The 21,409-nt window shown below is 34.7% G+C and overlaps 1 protein-coding gene across 2 annotated transcripts in view; it reads right to left on the reverse strand.

The window, feature by feature from the left end:
• The window catches only part of LOC142340894 (uncharacterized), a 38,029-nt gene that overhangs the window by 9,984 nt on the left and 6,636 nt on the right, over nt 1-21,409 (reverse strand). Inside the window, exons 1-3 of one of the 2 annotated variants that reach the window (XM_075391675.1) lie at nt 11,593-13,020; nt 2,685-2,963; nt 2,471-2,526 (exon numbers count right to left, since the gene is read on the reverse strand). In XM_075391675.1, coding sequence (XP_075247790.1) covers nt 2,471-2,526; nt 2,685-2,963; nt 11,593-11,857 — 600 coding nt within the window. In that variant the 5' untranslated portion in view covers nt 11,858-13,020. Of the gene's footprint in view, nt 1-2,470; nt 2,527-2,684; nt 2,964-11,592; nt 13,021-21,409 lie in introns of those variants that run through there. The other variant, XM_075391669.1, reaches the window with a different exon arrangement.

Consider the following 21,409-nt stretch of genomic DNA (forward strand, 5'->3'; position numbering starts at 1 on the left):
GTAGAAAAATTATTTAGCATTCGATGCTTATCAAAACTAAACAGTCAACCTTCTGTGCAGATAAAAAGTGAAAACAAATTGCAAAGAGTCGAACAACTAAATTATTTTTGCAAAAATGAACAGTCACTTTTATCATTTTAAAATGCACCAATGAAAAAATGTTTTTTTGAACATGAAAGACTAAACGCCAAAACACAATTCTATTATTCATAAAACAAAAGTCCAAATGGTGCAAATTAATGTTTGCGCTGGCTAAAGTCAAAATATAAACAGAAAAACGGATAAAAATTGGCTTAACAAATTGGCTTAAAATTGGCCATAAAAATTGATTATCATGTGTACAACTTTACAAAAACGATGATACATCCTGTTGGAAAGAGGCATTTAAGGCATGAATTATGAGAAAGAAGGTCCCACAAGCACTCTTTATCGTCTTAACGTCCGAAAAATAAATCAATGAAAAAGCAAAAAAAAATAAAAGAAAAATAGAAATAAGTGCACCTTCTACAAATGAAAATTATTGTTAGGCTCTCAAAATCACTGTTGGATAAAATTCAGAGGATTACATATTAAACAGCATAGGTTAAAAATTTTGACTACAAAAAGCATAGTAACAAAAAAGCAGGCCATTTGGTCGAAAAACGACTAACGACGATTATCTATATGCTGCATTCAGTCAAAAACACTTTCAAAGTCGAAAAGTCATTCAATAAACACTGCGCATGATTATCTCGCTCAGCAGCAAAAAAATCCTCTAGCTCAGCAGAAGTCCGTTAACAGTGGGCTCATATATTTGGATTTTGGGTCAAAATGCCGCTTGAACAAAACTATTTCCTGTAAAAAATGAAAAAAAGCAATAGAAACACAATACTCTTCGAGTCGTAAAAATGATTCAAGTCGCCTTACCTACCTCGAATTGTTTGAGGAAAAATATTTACATTACAATTGTTTTTATTAACATATGGCAATAATGGCCTATCAAATGAAAATTTGGACACAACTGCATATAATAATGTGGCTAAAGATTTGAAAAAAATGAAGACAAAAAAATCAATTATGTTATATTTTGCTGACAATGAGGGTAGACAAATTTCTAATATTTTACTTTTTCTTTTATTAGCACCGAATTGTTCAATTTTTAACGTGGTTGATACACGAGTCGCTTGAAAGTAAACTTCCTTCCTCTAAGATAATTTTGATTGATTTGGTAAAAAGTGCAGATCAATGCTTTCAAAAACAAATTTTTAAAAAAAAGAAATCGACGAAAAAGTGAAATTTTAAAGCAGTTTCTCTCCAAAAATTTTTCCGCGTAGAAAAAATTAGTTAAAATGGATTATTATTGTTCAGTTCACAATGTAGAAGCTGTAATTTATAGTATAGGCTTGCCTTCACATTCAAAATCACCTCAAATTAATTTTTTATTATTATTCAAATCATACCCGTGAAATCTGGCCCTTGACACTTTTGCAAAAGTCGCCGTTACGAGGGGTTACCAGTTTGCAATGTTGTGAAGCGCTTCTCAGTTGGCGCAAATGCATTTTCAGCCACATTTTCTTATTTTTTAATTGCGTGCGTGACGCCATTTTTCACTCTTAATAGAAGCGAGTTGTTTGTTCACTCGCGTGATTAAATATTTGATCCCTCAAGAAGTTCCTCACTTTCAAAATGGTTTTCCTCGCCTTCAAAATGACTTTAAATCAGAACGATAAGGTCAACTGAATTTATGTTTATGGCACACAAATGTAAGATTATATGAGAGCAGTTAATAGAAGCGGCAATAAGTTTAACAGATTCTCAAATAAAATATAACTTCTCGGCACTTAATAAAAAGAAAATTTTCTCTGTTCCAGTCTGTTCTTTTCATTATCTGTTTAAAAATTCAGATCTACGAAGCTATTGTGGCTGCATTCTGGAAATCTGCCAGATACGGTTTTTGAACAATTACAGCGCAATTTTCAAAAATTTGATAACAATTATTTGTTCGACCGATGACAGTTTTCCTGCGCTAGTCAAAACACATTACGTCTGGCTGATCATATAATAATCTGTTTGAAACATTTTTTCATGCTTAGGAAAGCAAAGCAGTTTGAGCCGTTCCAGAAGCAGAGGCAATCAATCTCTTCAGTGTTTTGCGTAAATCGATGGTGGCAAACAACTCCACCAAATATTTTAATGATGTAACAGCTGAAAAACAAGCATTCTTCTCATATTAGCCAATGATTCTTCCCAGAAAATTTAAATTCACTAAAATATGCTTAAATGTTGCTATTAAAATTATTTCGGCAATTGATAAAAAAAAGTCAGAAATGTAATTACAACTAGCTTAACTTAAAATAGTTTTCAATACAATCAAAAATTATTTGAGGAAAATTCATGAACCCTCCAATGGATTAAAATGATAGAATAAAATGAAAACTTCATTACATATTTAATTAAGTAATTGACTGTAGTGTGGGAGTAGATGACTTACGTTTGTGGGCCCGACTGTCTTGTTCCGTCCACCAGGCATTCCGTCCTCTCTGATTGCTGAAAACAACAAGCAAATTCGATTGGTAACCAAAAAAATGTTGATCAAGAGTGGTAGTAGAAAATATTACATCTGTCTTCGATAGCGTTGATTTTCGACAGCTTTGAGGAATTCATGTTGTTTTTTTTAAAAAAAAGAAAAAAGAGTAATGTCCTACCTTTTCTGTTCATTCCGCTGCTGAGACACTTGTACAGTCTGCAGTACTGGCATCTGTTGCGCTGTCTGCGTGTCATCACACAGTGACCCCCACCACCTTGCACACCACCACCAGCATGGGAGGTTGCTGTTGGTCCTGCTCCTCCGTGACACTTGTACATCTTCTTGTTGGTAATGCTGCGCTTGAAAAATCCTTTGCAACCCTCACAGCTGATGATGCCGTAGTGCAATCCACTTGCTCCGTCGCCACAAATCAGGCATTGTTTTAGCTCGCGCGTCTCTGAAACAAAACAATAGCTCATTTGGTTTTACCATTTTTCCCTTTATAATAGGAGCAATTTTACATTCAGAACTACGCTCTTGTCACAGTTCAGATTTATGTGGAAATGGATTGATCGAGGTGCATTTTCATTTTTTTTTCGTCGAAAACAAATCAAGCTTCGATTTTCATATCGCCAGAAACTTGATATGCTTCTTATATAAACTTTTGCCAAGTAGACTAACTTGATTTTTATCCGAGCAGTATGTTAATGAAATTGGGATGTCTAATCATTTAACCCCTTTCTGTTGTTTGTTCAGGAAGGCGGGGAAAGCAATTAATGAAGGTTGAATTTGGCATAACTGGGCTAATTTGATGCTGGCTAATTAGTGCACGGGTGAGACTAGGTGAACTGGGCCAGCTGTGAGGGAAAGGGGCTGCAGTGTTGAACTGTTGCAACTAATGTCAAAAGTGACAGCAAAGTTGATAGTTAATTTTTTATTCCAATTTAGGCCCAGACGATCACCCTGCAGAGCCCTTCCCTTAACTGGGTTTCTGTTACAAGTCAGAGCTCATCACTGAAAAACTGCATTTGCTTTATAGAGAGGGATCAACTTCAAACTACCTCGGAGAGTTTTCAAGCTAACATTGTTCTGTGGTTTTTGCTTTGGGTAGTCTTAGTTTATAATCAGGGGTTTATGACCAAGTTTTAATCTGGTTACCCGCTTGTTTATGTTCAGGCAAAAACTCCGAAAAGTTTTGCAAATACAGGGAGATCGTAGATTAAACAGTGAATACTTGCTTTTCCCCTGTTAAGAAACATAACTTTTACTGTTTCCAAGATCACGGAAAGATTAAAAAGGCAAAAGGACGGGGGGAAATTTTCACTTTTCCTTTAATTTCCACTTGACAATAACTCTCAAGTTAAGTTTGCTCAAAAGATGGGCTATTGTTTGTTCATTGAAAGAGAAAGTGGGAAAAATGACTCCTATATTGTGGCCCGAGGGAGACGGTTGGCAAAGTTGAGCAAACTCAACTGTCATCTTTCTAATTAAACTTTGGTCAAGTTAAACTCTAACAGCGAATTCATTTAGCCGTTCTTTCGCTACTTTCAATTCGCTAAATTGTGAACAGCTTCCACATCAAAGAAAAAGTTAATTCAGCTTATGCACTGTGTAACTCCTTCTAATTAATAACACGTGAAAAGATGAAGTTTGTTTTGCTTGGTGGAATTAAATGTGACAAAAACGAGTGAATGAATTATGACAGGGCGTGAACAGGTACTTGACTGGTATTTTGATTAGGATCAAATTGTTCCTGTTCACACTTGGTTTAAATTCAGTATCCAATTGGATCAATTTCAAAGAGAATCTCCGATCTTTTTGTTGTACGCATTCTCACTGATTACCTAACACAGCCGAAGATTAAGTAAGAGGTAAACGACCTGAAGCAATTCCAAACCAACTTTCTGATCTTGCTCAAACTCGTTTGATGAAGATTACGTTAGAAAAAGGGAAAGCCAAGAGAAGAAAGGGTTTGAACTTGTTTATAACAAGCAAGCAGATTAGCTCTGTCAAACTTTATGAACTTGACTTAAAGTAATCTAAATTCCCCCGGCAGTTGGTCTCTTTGATTGGGCTTTTTGATAAGTGGAAAATACATTTATAAAAGGGTGCCTTCCACTTAACTATACAGCGTCAATCAGTGTTCTTTGGTCAATTATTGCCAAATATTTCGCCACAATGTCGTAAAACATAACTTTGAACTACTCAATCTAGTATTAAATAGCTTAATGGTGAATGAAATCTAAAGAACATTGAAGTACTTGGCGTTTTGATCCGCGGAATCACAAACAAACTTGTACAAAGCTCCGGGTTATTTGTAACGTTACGGTCAGTCATAAAAACAAACGGGCAATTGTTTGATCATTCCGCTGCTTTCAACCAATCGCCGTCACCAATGTGTCAACTTTTTTCGAGCAGCGCACAGCCAGTTTTTGCTCAACTGGGGCTGAAACTGTATTTATGTGTTACCATTCTCAAGTATCCCTTTGAAGGCGTCAAGTTGTGATAATTTGTAATTTGGACAGCCCGTTTACATCATGTTGTCATGTGCTCAAGGCTAATTCATTCCCCCTTCTAGAGCTATTCTGCTCCCATTTCGAATCTGTGACATTCCCAAGTTTGCCAATTAGCACTTTACACTTCGCCCAAGTTGGCGTCCAACTGCAAAAACATTAAAGTAGATAGAAACAGTTTCAATAACCCAATTTTTACCCTCTTGCACAACAATCACTATCACGCGCTCAACGCTCTTAAATGAGCCAGCTAATCAACAAAACTGGCGGTGATGGTGGGATTGGTTGTTGAATTGAGGTGGCTTTGCTGTTTTTGGGTCTGCGTAAACAACAATAATAGTATTTTGATTTGTGACCCAGCATTATTTCTTAGTCTCTTTTTCGCTTCTTTCCTCTCTTTCTCTTTTCTCTGCCTCTTGTCTTTCTCTGAGCATTTGTCATATTATAATTTATTGAATGGAGAGCTCTAGCTCTGTTTAATTGAGGAAAAGCCAAATTTTTGACTTAACGCCTTCTTTGCCCACTTTTTGACAGGTAGCGCAAAGCGCACAACAAAAGGCTACATTGACGTGATTTGTAATTAAATTTCAAGATCATCGCGCTTTTCTTTTCAGCTGCTTTGTTTTGTTTAATTTTAACTGACAAACAATTCTTTTAATAACAAAAACTGCTCCTCGACTTTGCTACTGAAAGACGCAGCTAGTGGTATTTCTGCTAATACTGCTACTACTGTTCAGACCGAGCCAACAACAGTCTAAGATGGCTGTACCTCGCTGTACTCTCTTACGTTTGAGCTCATGTGAGCACACACACGTGTGAATGTATTTAGTAATCCGTTCCTGAAGGATATTGTTGTTTTTGATAGATTGAAAAGCGCTGAATAGGGAACAAGTCAGTTGAGTATATAAATCATCATTCACTTTCGGCAATGTTCCTAGCACTGCTGCTTCTGTTATAGTGTTTCATTAAGTCTGTATACGAATTATTATTACTACCACTGGGGCGGTAGGTGTAGTTAGTAGTTAGTGCTAGTGGCGGTGGTTGGGGGTGGTTGTTTGAGCAAATCCCTGCTTAATATCTCCTTATTTCCATCTCAGGATAATCCGCTTTTTTCATCACGCATCGACAGAAAGTTCACGACTGATTCCCTTTTGACTGACGCGTGAACACAAGGCTAAAATCAATGAGAATTACATTCAATTCAAGCCCTGGTCACCAGTCCCGGATTAGCAGAGGGAGCAGAGCTTGCTTTGTATCATACTTATGACTTCTTACAGTCAAACTACTCTCCTTAGCCCCCAATCCAACCCCTAACCCCTCTACCTACTACACTCAACCCTTCTTTCTCTCCCTCTCCTTCCCGCTAAATACTCACTTAGGTCCCCAAAATTGATTTTCAACAAAAAGCAAACTCATTAAAACCGAATAAGAGGACTCAACTTAAATACATTGTGAAAAATCAACAAAGAAAGAGAAAGACACAACAATATATTGCTTTTCTTTTAATAACTCAAAATTAAAATAGCAGACAGCTATATTAGCAATCACTTATTAGTTAGAAAAAAGACACAAAGGACCGTACATTTCATTATAGCGTGATTGTGATAACAAAATGTACCTATTAAGAGATAAATGCGCGTGCTATCGCCAAGAACTCGACCGTTATCCATAGCTTTTTTCCATTGTTACCTAATCGCTATCCGGGGTCAAGGCTCCCATTACGGGATTAGGTAGAATTATTACGTAATACTCTCCAACAATAGACCCTGTCGTGTGTCCTTTCATAGTACGCAACTTTTAAGTTCAACTTAATGTTTTGTTCCTTTGATTTACTGAGATTAGACATTTTTTTGTCTGTCTTACAGCCAGTTGCAACAAGTTATAAACATAGTAAGAGCTTCCAAGTTTTAAGAGCGGTGCATTGTTCTTTGAAAATATAACATATTGAGAGATTTTAATTACCTAATGGGCAAAAGAGATTTCAGCAGAGAGCAGGGTAATATTGGTTTTAAAAGAAGTTGGCGCGGGTCTTTGGTGGGGTATGGGTTGTTTGTTGGGAGTTTCGTTGAATTAATTAACCAAATATTTGGGATGTAGGAGAGGGTGGCTTTGGGAAATAGAGACAAACAGAAAAGTGTCACTTTCGCCCGGAATTAATTTCCTAGCCCCATTCCAAGTTAGATTCCAAGTCAATTGTCCAAATAGATTAACATCTGTCAATCTATCACTCTATTCTTTTTCTTCTCTCTTTCTTTCACTCTCTTCTGATGATAGCCTGGTGAATGATCTCTAGGAATTGTCATTGATGGTACCCCCCCCCCCCCCCCCCCCCTCCCAAACAAAAAATCGCAATTTCTTAGAAACTCTATCAAAACCGATTGGCTCTTTTCTGTTATTGCCCCCCCCCGTCTTATATAGCCAGTCTATTTGCACCCCCCAAATACTTTTTGGTCCTTAGAGATACTTTATTTTAGTCATAATAAATTGCCGGTACCGGTGGACGAATGGATGAATTTTTGTTTGCGGTGGTCAAAAAAATCAGTGCCATAAAGCTATTCCTGTGAAAGAAAAGCGCAAAAATATTAAAAACACGCATTATTCTTTGTCTGCTTACATTATAAGCAAAGTTCAATTACCATATAGGTCTTAATTTCAAAACTTAGCTGCATAATTAAATTGTAAATGCCGTTTGTATAGAATTGTATATGTAATTGTTTGAAATGAAACCAATATGCTATAACATGTATAAGTGGGGGGTGCAAGGGGGGGCAATAGGGCAATAACAGAAAAGACCCAACCGATTAAGAAAATAAAATGAACAAACAGGAAACGTTTCAATGTTAATTCAATAGATGAGATAACTTGATTGCAAGCAGTATTAACTCTAGAACAGTTCAAGCTCCCTCTCGATAACAGCTTGCCGGAGACATCAAGAGAAGAAGAACTGTAAAATGGAAAAAGTTCGGGGCTATGGAAAATGAACAGTGGCCTCAATTTCCAATTTCATCAACATGCTGTGCTTAGGGCGACATTTTAGCCCAGAGGAGCAGAAGCAACTACACATACTTAGATATCAACAAACTACAACACCAACAAAGAACAAGACACCATATATTACGCAACGGCACATTCAACCAAACACCCCCGCTTTCAACCCCCCCCCCCCCCCCCCACCCTCCTAACAGGGTCATTCCCTCCGCGCCCACACATCTGTTTAATTTGTATCTCATTCGAATACCAAATGTGCATGCACATATAATACCCCCTACCTAACAACTGTATGAGAACTACAACTGACATATGCTTCTATAAGCGAGTATTAAAATGACTGGAGGGGCGGGTTCGTGGGGGCAGGGGAGAAGAACATGGGAGGGTTATTTGGCTCAATTTCCAAATTGACACCCCTGGCTGTGAAATTGAATGAAATCATCTGTCAACTTTCTTCAGTCATGCCAATATGTGTCAATATTCTATGTCACACTCTATCCTTCTCTCTCTATTTCAATCAACTTTCACTCATCACTCCAGTCCGTGAAAATCAACAAACAAAACACCTCACATAATTAAAAAGCTGAAAACCGAAATGCGCTCATTGTCATTGGCTATATTAAAAACAGATAAGTAGATTGAATTCATACATTTCATAGTGGAGGCACGAAGCGAATTAAATTTGTTAGGAAAATTAGTTTCTGAAAGAAAATTGATCATATTTATTGCAAAACTTTTGACACTTATTGGTTGAGTCAAAGATTTGATGATGCTATGTCCCATTATGTGATTAAAACGAAACAATTATTTTGAAAATAAGAAAATTATCAACTGCAGAAAAGCTTGTTGGAAAAGCAATTAAGTGATTCTCATTGAAAAAGTGGGTGTGAATTTGAGATTATTACAAAATTATTATGCATTGAAAGACTTCCGAATGCTACCATTTCCTGTCCAAAACCATCTTTTCTCTATTTTTAACGCACTATTTCATTGACGCACTATAGCATCTTTTAACGCACTATTTTTAACGTACTATAGCATCTTTCAAAATTTGATGTTCGTACTGATGAGGATATTTATTTGTAAACTTATTTTTTCGAAAATGAATTGTATCAATGGAAGGTTGAGGAGGCGGATGATGGGCTGAGACAAAGTGACATTAAAAGGGACTTTAAGTGTCCAAAGTCATGCTGCAACAATAGCGGCGAAACAGTTCCGGGGAATTAAAGAGGGAAAAGTGTGTACAACACGTGATACAAGTGTTATCCACTAGAGAAGAGTGGGAAAACAATCAAGGTTGACTAGCAAGTGGAAAAGGGAAATAAAAGATACAAAGAGGAGATAATAGCAGTTATGATAATAATGATGGAATTAATTACTACTACATTATTATAACTACTACTAACTACTGTTACTTTTCCAACTGACTGCCATCTGAGTGCAGTTGAGTGAATTGATTTACATTAGATCAATTGAAGTCATCTTCGCTCAACATCACACACAAGAGGGCTAGGCTCCATTCATTACACAGACAGCAATCCAGCTGTGATAATAAGAGACACTACCCACCCCCTCCCCTTCCCCCTTTAACCTCCCCCTCACTCATCCACTTCCGAAAACAACCCTCAGGTTTACAAAAAATATCCTCCCACACATAAAATTTTTGTTCTCAATTCTTTTCCAAATAATCCGATCACAGCTATCACTGTTACTCCCCCCCCTTAAAATTCTAGCCGTCTTTCTGAGCCCAAATCCGGTTACCGGGTGGAGTAATTGGGCGGAAAAGTAGATCTTCTCTAAGTTCTACTTAAACTCAACAGTTACACTTGTATGTTCATCCATACTTGAAACTGCTCATAAGATTACAACTCAACAATGCCCCGAAAATCAAAGAGTACGCCACAGGCACCCCCTTGAGCCCAAAGGCTTACTTTTGCACGGACACAACATTGTCAGCTAACGCGTGCGTTATTTTGATATGACACTCAAGGATCATTTTCCAACTCAAGGAAGGTTTTTCAATAGCTAATCGTTTTCTCATTGACATATTATCCGAACAGTCTGAGTTATTGGCCAATAACATTTTAGGAGTCGAGATTTAATATTCATAAAAATTAATTATTTTCCAAATTTTCCAAGGTTTTGATCTTTGTATATATTTTTCAACAAATCTCCAGTGGCTGACCCACTCGGAAAACAACAGTCTGGTAAACCTCCTTCAAAAAAAATTGAAATTGAAACTATAGCAGTTGCTAGCTGATTGTCATTACAGACTCGGTGGCTGAAAAAGAAGCAAATTTGCTGAAATAGCGGCATATTCGATAAAAATTAAAATGATAGCTGCAATTCATGCAAGTAATTAGGAACACCTAGTTTGAAATGAAATCTACTTAGAAATGACAGCTAATTCTCCTTACAATAAGAGCAAAAACTCAACATCTCATTTGGACAGTTATGGTATAGAAGTATAAACTTCTTTCGCAGTACTTTTTTTGATAAATAGATTTTTTAACAAATTAACCGACAAAATTTCTTAAAACATTATCTTTTTATTATTCTATAAAAGTTAAAATTTATTCAAATATTTGATCAAAATTACAAATCATTTTGTGCTCAAAACTTTTTTATTTTCTCAGAACAAACGTGCAGAATTCGAAACAATTTTAGACTATTCTTCTGCTTCTCGTTTTTTTTTTTTAAAAAAGTAACAATTGAAAAAGCTCTGCGCTTCAAATATTTCCGAAAAAACAAAGAACAATGACAGGCATTTGATCACTGTTATTGCATGTTGGTGCTACAAAAACTTTAAGAAGTTCTCTAAAATATATTCCAAAACTTATGATCAATTAAAACCAAAATGAATGGTTTAAGAAAATTGTCCATCAACAATAAGAGTTCACAACTTCTTAACGCAATTAATAATAAGAGAGGGATTCTCCAGAACAATTTTATTCAATAAAATTATTAATTAATGTAGTACAGTCGTGTAAACAAGAAGTGAAATCAGTTTTTTTAAAGAGTACAAGAAAGACCCGAAAAAACCATTACTATGCAATTGTTTGGAAGCATTTTAAGTTCAATAAACTTTCTTTCTTTGTATTGAATTCGCAATACTACCCTCGCTCCACCCCATTAACACTTATTTCTCTATTGGTATATACCAAGGCCTTAAATATTACTGTTTTCTTTGTTAATTATGGTTAATTTTGGTTAAGTTTAATTATTTTTCTACACTGCTTATCTCTGTAAAATTTTTCTATGACTAAAATTTTACAGATTTTAGGAGAAAAACAGTGTTTATTTTTTAATGAACAGAAAAAAGCATATCAGATATTTTTTAACATGACAAATACTTGCCCGAAATTGTAAACTTATTTGTTAATGTAAAATTAAGCAATTTGTGTATTCTCATGTACCAACGGTACAAACAGAAAAAATACTGAACAAAAATGGACAAGGAATTTAACGAGTATATAAAACGAGAAAATATGGTCGCCAGTTTTCATAAACGGGTGCAATGAAACCTGGAAAACTGATTTCTCTTGAACAATTTTTCTAATTTAAAAAAAAAACAGGAGGACTTACTCTGGCGTGTTTGGAAAGCAGCCGGAAAAGCGGCAGTTATGAATGCTGCATTTGGTCCACCAGGCTGGGTTGGGGGAGTTGGAAAGAACCGGAACATGGCGTGATGTGGTGAGGGGAATCCCGGAGGACCAACTGGACCACCTGCACCTGCAGCCACAGAAGATCCCGGGAACCCTGGAGGAGGGGCAATTGGTGTTTGACTGGAGTTGACAGCGGATGCGGCCGCCAAACCCGCAACTTGAGCTGCAGCTGCTAGGTTGAACATTTTGGACTGATGGCCAGGCAAAAATCTTTGAATCCTTGTTTTCCAGGAGAGCTAATATTTTCGATTGTTTTCTTGTTCCTGCAGTTTTTTTTTTCAATCAATTGACTTGATGTGCGTCTTCAAGTTAGCTTATTTTTAGTTTTTACCCAAAGAATTTTACGATACAGCTGCTCTAGAACTCTTCGACTTTGTAAATTGGAGTTTTGGGCAGTTTCGGGAAACAGTTAGTCAAATTGTAGCGTGCTGTCTTTGAAGAACTTGACGTTGAGAGTTTCCAAGTTGGCTTGTGTCCGTCCGTCAATTGGAGTGTCTGTGTTAGAAATCCCGCAGGCAGTGGAGACAAAGAGAACACGTCTGATCAAATCTGGTCCAAAGTGAGGAAAAACGAAAGGAAAGACTGATCGAAACAGCAGAACGAATAACGAAACTAGGGAAAAGTGGTAAAATTTGGGAGAATAATTGGGACAGACAATGAGGGAAAAAAGATACAGAATTGCGATTAAGATTGAAGGAAGAGTTTTGATAGGTGGGGGCGACTGAACAAGAAAAGTTGAGGAATTTGGTGAGAGTGAAGTTTCAAAATTGTAATTTTGAAGCCAGTTGTGTCGGTTGGCTGTTGCTGGTGAGACTAGCCAGAGTGGAAAGGTGGTGCTGCTTGCTGCCTTGAGCTGCTTTATCACTTTGGGACTTGGGATAAATGTTGAGGAGCGAGAGGAACCAACTAACGGGCAACTGGCTAAGACTGGACTGGACAGGGTTTTGGATTTGGTGTTGTTTACAAAGCAAGTTTGACTGTTTGCCAAAACAAAAGTCTGTCAGTTTAAATTTGGCCAGATATGCCCAGCTATAAAGTGGTCGCTTTGACAAGTTTAGAGTTTTGAGAGATTGGGCCAGCAGAGTGAAGGGAGAGAGGGAGCAAGGTAGTAGGATATTAAGCGAAGGGATTTAAGGTGAGGGATTTATTGCTTGTACTAACTAACTAGTTATAACTGGCACAGGAGAGCGAGATAGAGAGGAGGAATGGAGGAGGAAAGTGGTAGTAAGTAGTTATTACTAACTAGTCAGCACCATTGTTATTAACTAACTGGTTATAACCTCTCAAGTTGTGTAACTGGATCTGCTGGATTGAGCTCTCAATCAGTTGTCTTATTATTCCACCACTTCTGCTCTTTATTCCATTCAATTACTTCCTGCCGTCTTACCTATCTCCCCTACTTCACTCCATATTCAAATTCTATTGGTCAAAGCTCTCAGCCAATCAGAGAGCGCCACTGACCGGGAGAATAATCAGAAAAGGAAATAACATACTTGACTAAATGATCTTTACTTTGTAGAGAAAAGCCGCAATTTATAGAATGAATGGACAATGAAATCCTTAGGCACATAACCTGTCAACAGGAAAACACAATATTAGATCCAGAAAAATAACAAAAAAATAGGGGATAAATTTGAAGGATATTATTGCATAAAGAACATCAAGTATCAAAAAATGATCAATTTGGCAGAATTTGTTGTCAGAATTTTCGACAGCCATCTTTCATAGAAAATTGCCAACAAGTATATTTTGTGAAATTTTGTTCGACATCTTGTGTAGTTACTTTCAAACACTTCTTGTTTTGGCAATCGATATAAATTGATAACGATTTTATAGTTATCTTGAGGTTTTTTGCGTCATATTTAAAAATCGGACTTTCGACCGATCACCAGCGGTGGGCCTCAAGGATCAATTTTCACTGTGTTTCTTTTTTCCGTTTATATAAATGACCTACCCGAAATAATTGTCAATGAGTGCTTTTTATACGCGGATGACACAAAAATCGTCAGCACTGTAGACAATAAAATGCAGCTGGAAAAAGATATTGAAAATGCTATTGTGTGGAGCAAGGAGAATCGGTTAAACTTCAATTTCGATAAATTTAAAAACGTGCAATTTTCCTTACGTAAAAATCAAAACAAGCAAATTTTGCGTCTTCCCAGCCATAGAAACATCCCACAGGAAATACATTTCAAAGACCTGGGCATATATTTTTCCGAAAATTTGTCATGGGACTATCATTTAAGTTTTGTTCTACGAAAAGCCAATCAGAAGCTTGCTTATCTAAAGAGATCAATTCCAAGTGAAACAAAATTGTCAGTTAAATGCAACCTAGTCAAAACTTACATTATATCAATCTTGTTTTATGGATCAAATGTTTGGTATGCCAGTAAAACTATCGTCAGGCAAATGGAAAAGCTTCAGAGAAAAAGTTTAAAATGGATACAATCAAACAGTCATTTTACTGATAAAGAATACAAGGATTGTCTTCGATCAGTAAATTTACTTCCGATCACATATCAACTTGTCTTTTTGGATCTCGTAGTTTTGAACAGAATTTTGACAAGAAAACTTCCACTTGAGGCAGAGCAATTTTGGCAAATAAGGAATGGACATCCGAAAACACGATCAAACGAGAAAATATTTTTATACTCAAACGAATGTAATCGCCAGCGTTGCCGATCAAATTTTTTCCAACGAGTTACAAACTTCAACAATTCGATGTCACTGGCGCGTGATTTTCCCAACTATAACCCATATTCAAGTCCTCACAAATTCAAAAAAGAAGTCAAAGATTATCTATTTGATTTAGCTAAGAAGAATTTTAATTACAAATTGTACCGAACACTGGATGGACAGTGTTTGAGGGAAACCAAATTCAAGCCCCGTTAGGGACGTACTAAGCTTGGTGCAACCAAGTTTAGTTAAATTCATTATTATTATTATTATTATTATTATTATTATTATTATTATTCTTTTGTGATGTTGACATCAACTCATTCACATTATAGCTGGATTAGGTTACGTTTTTTTCCTAAGAAAGTGGGTGAAAACAGCAGATTTTGTTAGCTATATTTCATCTGTTAACTTATTCTTTAGACTCACTTTTGTAGGGGCAGTCAATTTTTGCCGATCGATTTATTCGATCGCACATGATTGTGAGTGGTATCAATAGAAAACCTGTCAAGCGTAGCCTGTCAAATTACATAGATTTTTTCGCATTTTGTTTTTTCTGAGCTGTTAAGGAGGTTTAAAAAATGTGAACTTGAGCCTAATTTCCGTTGTTTTGTTCACACTTTTCGTAATTATTGCTAAATTTTGGATAAACTTTTGCTATAGAATTATGAAATTGTTGGCGATAGTCTAATTGGTTTTGCGTTCAAAGATAGAAGAGAAATGATGAATAGTTTGAACTGACTGTTTTGGCAAATTTTTTTGGCTAAGTTTTTGAAAATTCAGCGTTTTTTCCTTTTTTTCATATAAAATGGCATCAAATATGCCTTTCTGTTCTACTTTCACCAGTTTACCCGTTGGTGCAGACATCAGAACTGCTGACACAATCTTCTATTGATAAAATATAAGCCCATTTTATCTCCGTTTCACAGACAGTTTTCTGGAAACAAAACTTTTAGGGTATTTCACGTATTTAAACACATATTTTTGTTAGTAATGTATAAATAATTGCGATATATTAGAATTTTCATTTGCACAAAATCTATTAGAGAATCTTTCAGTACAAATGAATTTTTTAACAGCCGCGCATCAAAAGCAAGTACAGCTTCGGTTTCATGGGCAATTTTTTGCAAAAAAGCTTCCTAGTGCAATTTGGGTCTGTCATATTTGAAATATATATAGCATTTTTTCATCCCAATAAAAGCAACGCCTTTTTTCATTTAAAGATTCAATTAATAGGAGATCTGTATGTGTTCCAATAAGATCAAATGAAGCAAACTTTTATTTTATGAATAGTTCAAGGTTGTTTTGAATCCGACAAACTGTTTTACAAATTCTCAATTATTTCATGAGTTTTGCCAGTATTTGATGTTCGTTTTGTAGTCTTATGACTGAGTACAAATAATGGTATGTCTAATTTTGTACCGATGGATATTCTAAATTACTGTCTCATGCTTACAGTTGACACAGAATGGTTTTTTTGGTAATAAAACCCAATGAGTACTCATCATTTATTTTCGATACAATGACTTTTTAAATGACTCCTATATGAATTTTAATAGTTAAATTCAGAAGTTAGTTTGATTGTAATTTGGCCGTATATATATATATATATATATATATATATATATATGTATATATATATATATATATATATATATATATATTTATTTGAAAAATTTTTGTTTGTTTGTTTTTTATATTAGTAATAGGTCAAAATGATTTCAAATCGAAGCTCAATTATTAACAAATCAATTTTACGTGCAAACGGAGGCTGATGAAGATTCATTTTTTTCAGCGCACAGCATATGGTTTTCCGGCTTTAACTCTTTTTGCAAAATTAATCGTAAAATTTTCAGTTCTGACTGCATTCAGTATTAATGTTTATTCTCGTGATTCAGTCTCAGTAAGGACTCGCACAATTGGTTTCCCTAAGCAGTAAAAATTTTGGTTGAAATTTTGTCCTCTAAGTTGTTTGGCCTTACGCCTTTAATAAAATCTGTTTTCAAAAAAAGTAGTCTGAGTGAAAAGAAAAATTGCATTCCCTTTCAAGTGAACCAAAATATAGTTGCCGTTGTTGTTTTTTATTTAAATAATTGTTTTTTTTTATAGTTGACAATAGTTGACAATATTTTCCATAATTGTTTTCAATTGACTTTTTCCAACTTTTGAGGTTCTCTTTTGCTGATTTGTTCAGACGTAAAATTAATGGCTGCTTAGCATTGCATGTTAAGGGCTCTAAAATATGACGTAATGGATTACATTTAATTTTTTTGGTGAATAGGTTTTCACCTTATAGGCTTGGACACCTTTTCCTCTTTCCTCGCTAAATTGAATTGACTTTTTGATCTTGGCCCAAATTTACTCTTTTTGTAGCCATATTGCATTCTGAAAAAAGGTAGCCCTCAATGGTATTGTTTGAAGGTATAAACGAAGACAATGAAAGAATTTACTTGACAACTAAATGTTTTTTGACTTTAGTTTTATTTGCTTTCAAAAAATGTAAACGTATTTTCTAGTTTTGCTTTTTTTTTGTTTTCGCCTTTCCATTCAGTTTATTTAAGAAAAAAATATAAAATAATGCGTTTTGGTCTCAGGTAATGCCGTTGTTTTTATTTGATTTTGTTGTTGGTCTTGTTTCTTACTCTCATTAAAGCGCGTATCCTTGACCATCTAATGAGTTATCGTTTTTTTTGTGAAGTGGTTAGGATTTGGACCGACTTTTTAAATGGATACACCAATTATTTTCGAACAATAACTGTTTTTTTTTATCTCATCCTATCTCTTCAGTTGTTGGAAAATGAATTCAAAAATTTGTTTGAGCGGGGTTGAAACATTATGTGCTAACGCAAATTACCGAGACTTCTTGTTGATTTCAAAATTCACTTCAGACACTCAAAAATTGTCTTAAAAACAATATGCAGACCATATTGATAGGAAGTGGCATCCGTATGGGGTTGACGATGTTCGATTAACGCTTGAAGAATTGAAAAAAACGTCTGGCGATAATGGGCAAAATTTTCTATTTCAGATTTCACAAATTAAGTTCGGAACATTTTTAAAGTCGGAACTTCGAAATCTATTTGCAATCATAAAGTAGTAAAGTGTCCCTGAAAGTTGTCTTCATTATTAATAAGTTAAAAACATACACAAAAAGTTTTCTATTTATTTCACAGTCATTGAGAAATTTTTCACAAAATTTTTCGTAAAATTCAATGTTAGTTTTAGATAATCCTCATTCAAACTATTACATATTTGGCTGTCAGATTTTCATTACTCCATTTTGTGACAAAGATTGATAATTGAAAAAATGTTGCCGACAGAAAAATCTGCTGCAAAATTTTCAGATATAGATATAGGGGCTAATCAAATTTCTATCAGTTTTTGATAAAATTCAACACAAATGATGTTATCCTTCTATGAAACAAATTTATAGTTACAGCCTTGCATGTTTACATGATCAGGAAAGTCACATTAAAAGGCAGCAAATTAGTTAGCATCTCAAAAATTCGTTTTCCAAAAAATTAATTTCAAAAAAATCGCAAATCTTTTGACTTTTGTTATTAAGCTTACTCAAATCAAAACAGACAGAACAAAAAAACAAAATGGTTATTTTTCAAGTTTCTCAGAAACATGCTTTATGAAATTAACTTTCATCATAGAAGTTATGGTTTTGGCAACCATAGGCGCCTAAATGTTGATCCAATGAAAAATATGGTGTTTTCGTTTTCTAAAATAAAGCAAAAAGCTAATTTTTCAAAAAAGTTTGGACACAATTGTCTTTTACGAGACAAACTGACTTCATTTATCCAAACCGATTTTTGGGAGAAAGGACCTATATGCTCAATCGGGTTTTCAGTTCATTCAATATTCGCAGATCGATATGAGTACCAGCAAAAGTTGTGGGTGAAATCAGCAGAAAGCCTGTTCACCGTGGAGTGTAAAATTAAAACGCTCTATCAATGTTTTTTTTTCGAAAAACTATCGACAAAATTTAAATTTTTCGTTTACACTCTTTACACTCTTTTCACATTTTTGGCTTTTTTTTAAAAAAAAAAAGCTAACTTTTGCTCAACTTTTATAAAATTGTCAATATTTACGTGGTGATTTGTGTCTAGACTTTTCAGTTTTCAGAGCCATTTTTTGCTTTTGACTTTTAAGGCCATTTGACAACTTTTTTCGTTTTTTTTCTAGCGGTTTTTTCTCTTTCAAAGGTCTCCCTTTTGTTCTGATGGAGCTCAAATGAAATTGAATAAGTTTCACAGTTTAAGGCATTAATTATTTCAAAATTGTTTTAGTAAACATTTAGTATATTTTTGGGCTTCGATTATATATCCTATCCTTCTGTAGTTTTGTCACACTCTGAGTAACTAACCGTCGTTTTGATTTTGAGCAGTGGAATAAAATGAATTTACCAATGTCTGGAGTTCCTAGCTTTTGGTTTCTACAACGGGACACTGGTTGTTTTCAAAAAGCATGACTAAAAACAGAGTTTGACTGTTTTTGTCTTTCTCTTTAATCTCATTTAGGAAAAAAATAATCAACCAAAAAATAGGAGCCCAATCTGAACTTATATATTTTTTCAATCAATAGCTAACCATAGATTTAACATACCATGTTTAGCATTGATCAAGTTTTAATTTCAATTGCTAACTACTGGGTTTTGCAACTTCGTTTTTCATGTCTTACTAGGGCACAACTTTTGATGTCTGAATTGGTCTCTGAGCCAATAATGATTTTCTTGACTTTCACAGTATGATTTTAAAGAATGTTGTCTCTTTTTTAATTTTATTTTGTGATATTACGGATTCCTAATTATGAGAGATAAAGTGTGGACAGATGATTCTTCTGAACACAAAATATGAAGTAAAATGAATGATTATCAAGTCTCTCTTTTTTAGTTAATTGTACTAAATTGGTTGAAACTTTTTGTTTTAATAAATTTTTAGGAATTTTTTGAGTTTTGGTCTCAAGTATTCTTTTCTGTCAGTTTGTTGCCCTCTGATTGATGTAAGATCTCATTGATTGCAAAAGCAGTATAAGAAAAGTTTGTGAATGGCTGGATTTAATGTTGATAGTTTTTATGACTGAAATTATTTTCTTGAAAAAAAGTAAATTTTGAGTGATGATATTTTTGCGGCCTTGCCCCTCAATCTCACTTATTAAAGATTCATAAGCCAAAAAAGGTTTCATGCGTCATATTTCAATCCAAATTGCTCTCTCAGTTTTTGGCTTATCAACTTTTGAAAACTGTTTTGATCTTTACACTTAAACACATAAATTATTTTGATAGTCGGAAAATCCAATAGGTCTTCAATGGGGAAATAATTAAGACTTCGGAATGTGTTCAATCGACCAGGAAAACTTTTTAAGTTTTTGTTTGACAAAAAAAGTCGGAAAAACATTTGCTCGTCAATATTGTTTTGTCGATGGATGCATCTCACTGAGAAGATGTGCTAGTTGCTTCATACTAAATCCTATGTGCTCGTGATCAGGAGCTTTGTCTTTTGTTTTAATTTACTGTGAGGTTGCATTTGGTTGGCACCGGATTTTTTCAAAAAAATTGAAGTTAAATTCATGAAATTTCATTTTTTCTATTTCTACATATGTTTGTTTATACGAATTGATGTTCAATTTGGTAGTGCAATCTTTTGATATATTCCAGGGGCAATTATTACTTCAGGAGTTACTTCATTCGTGACTTACCTCTTAAATATTTAGCTTGGGTAACCTCTGTTTGAATTCGATCGGATTCTTCATTTCGAAATAATATTTATAAGTGAGTGTTGAGGTCATTTTTTGTAAATTTATGGGCCTAGTTTTGTTCGCATTTTTGTTTCGTTTTGGTGAAACTAGTTGTTCACCTGAGAAAATTGTTGTTTTTTCTACTTGAGACACTGATTTAATGTCTGCCTAGTCGTTTGTTTGGTTGTTTGCTTGGGTGCTTATTCTAGTGAAATAAAAAAATGAGCTCACTATTAGGAGCTTTTTTTCTGTAGATGATTCTTTTTAGAAACTTATCAGAGTTAAACCAACGAAGTTGATCTACTTTAGAAGCAGTCTATCTCTGCTTTAATTGGTAGACAAATAGGTCAATAAAATAAATGAAGGGGTCAGAACATTATGTACCATTGCACAATAGCCAGCTTCATTTTTTATTTGTTTAGAATAGAAATTTTACCATGAAGCTTCCCAAGAAGTCAGGCATCTTCCACCTCTTGTGTTCAATCGTATTTATTATTTTTTGAATTGTTTTTTACAATTAATTCTGGAGAGAGAACAGAGTACGGAGGAAACTGAGATTGGTTAAAATGCATATCATTTTATGTGTTCAAATAATGAATTTGTTGACAGAAAAACTTCATACAACGGACTGATTGTTCTTCACAGTATCTGTAAAGCCTAGTCAAGAATGGATGGTTATCTTGTAGGAGATAACAACTTTTTTGTAAGATTGCTGTAATATGATCACTTTTATGTAAGTTTGCTGAGCAGCAACATAACTCTAATTGAGCTTGTAATGTATTCTCGCAACAATTGATTAAGATATTTGAAAACTGATGAAAAACTGATGAAAAACTGAGAAAATGCTATTGTTGTAGTTATTTGTATTTCCTTTAGGCAAAATAAGTTCTTTTTGTCATGTATTCTACGTGAAATATAATGAAATAAAAATTTTGAAAAAGCAGCTCAGTAAACCATCCTATCAAGAAGTTTTGTCAAGCATCATTTACTTTTTTTTTCAAAATTTTTTGTGCTCTTTTATCAGATCATTAAGACAACTGTACTGGTGGTAATTTTCTCACAAAAGGATTTGAGCAGATATGATTTTATTAACCAATTGAAATGCACCTCACCCGGAACGAACTGTTTCCTTTTTATCAGAATAACAATTTTTTGCCGGAATGTTACAAGATAGCCATTCTTTTGGCTGATTCTGCCAGATAAGTATTTTTCTGGCAGATTGTGCCAGATAAACCCTTTTCTGGTAGAATCTTGAAAGATTGTCATTTTTCTGTCAGATTTTGGAAGTCAACCATCTATCTGTCAGAATCTGACAGATT

This window comes from Convolutriloba macropyga, chromosome 1, assembly GCF_964194025.1.
Source record: "Convolutriloba macropyga chromosome 1, txConMacr16.3, whole genome shotgun sequence".
Classification (NCBI taxonomy): Eukaryota; Metazoa; Xenacoelomorpha; order Acoela; family Convolutidae; genus Convolutriloba; species Convolutriloba macropyga.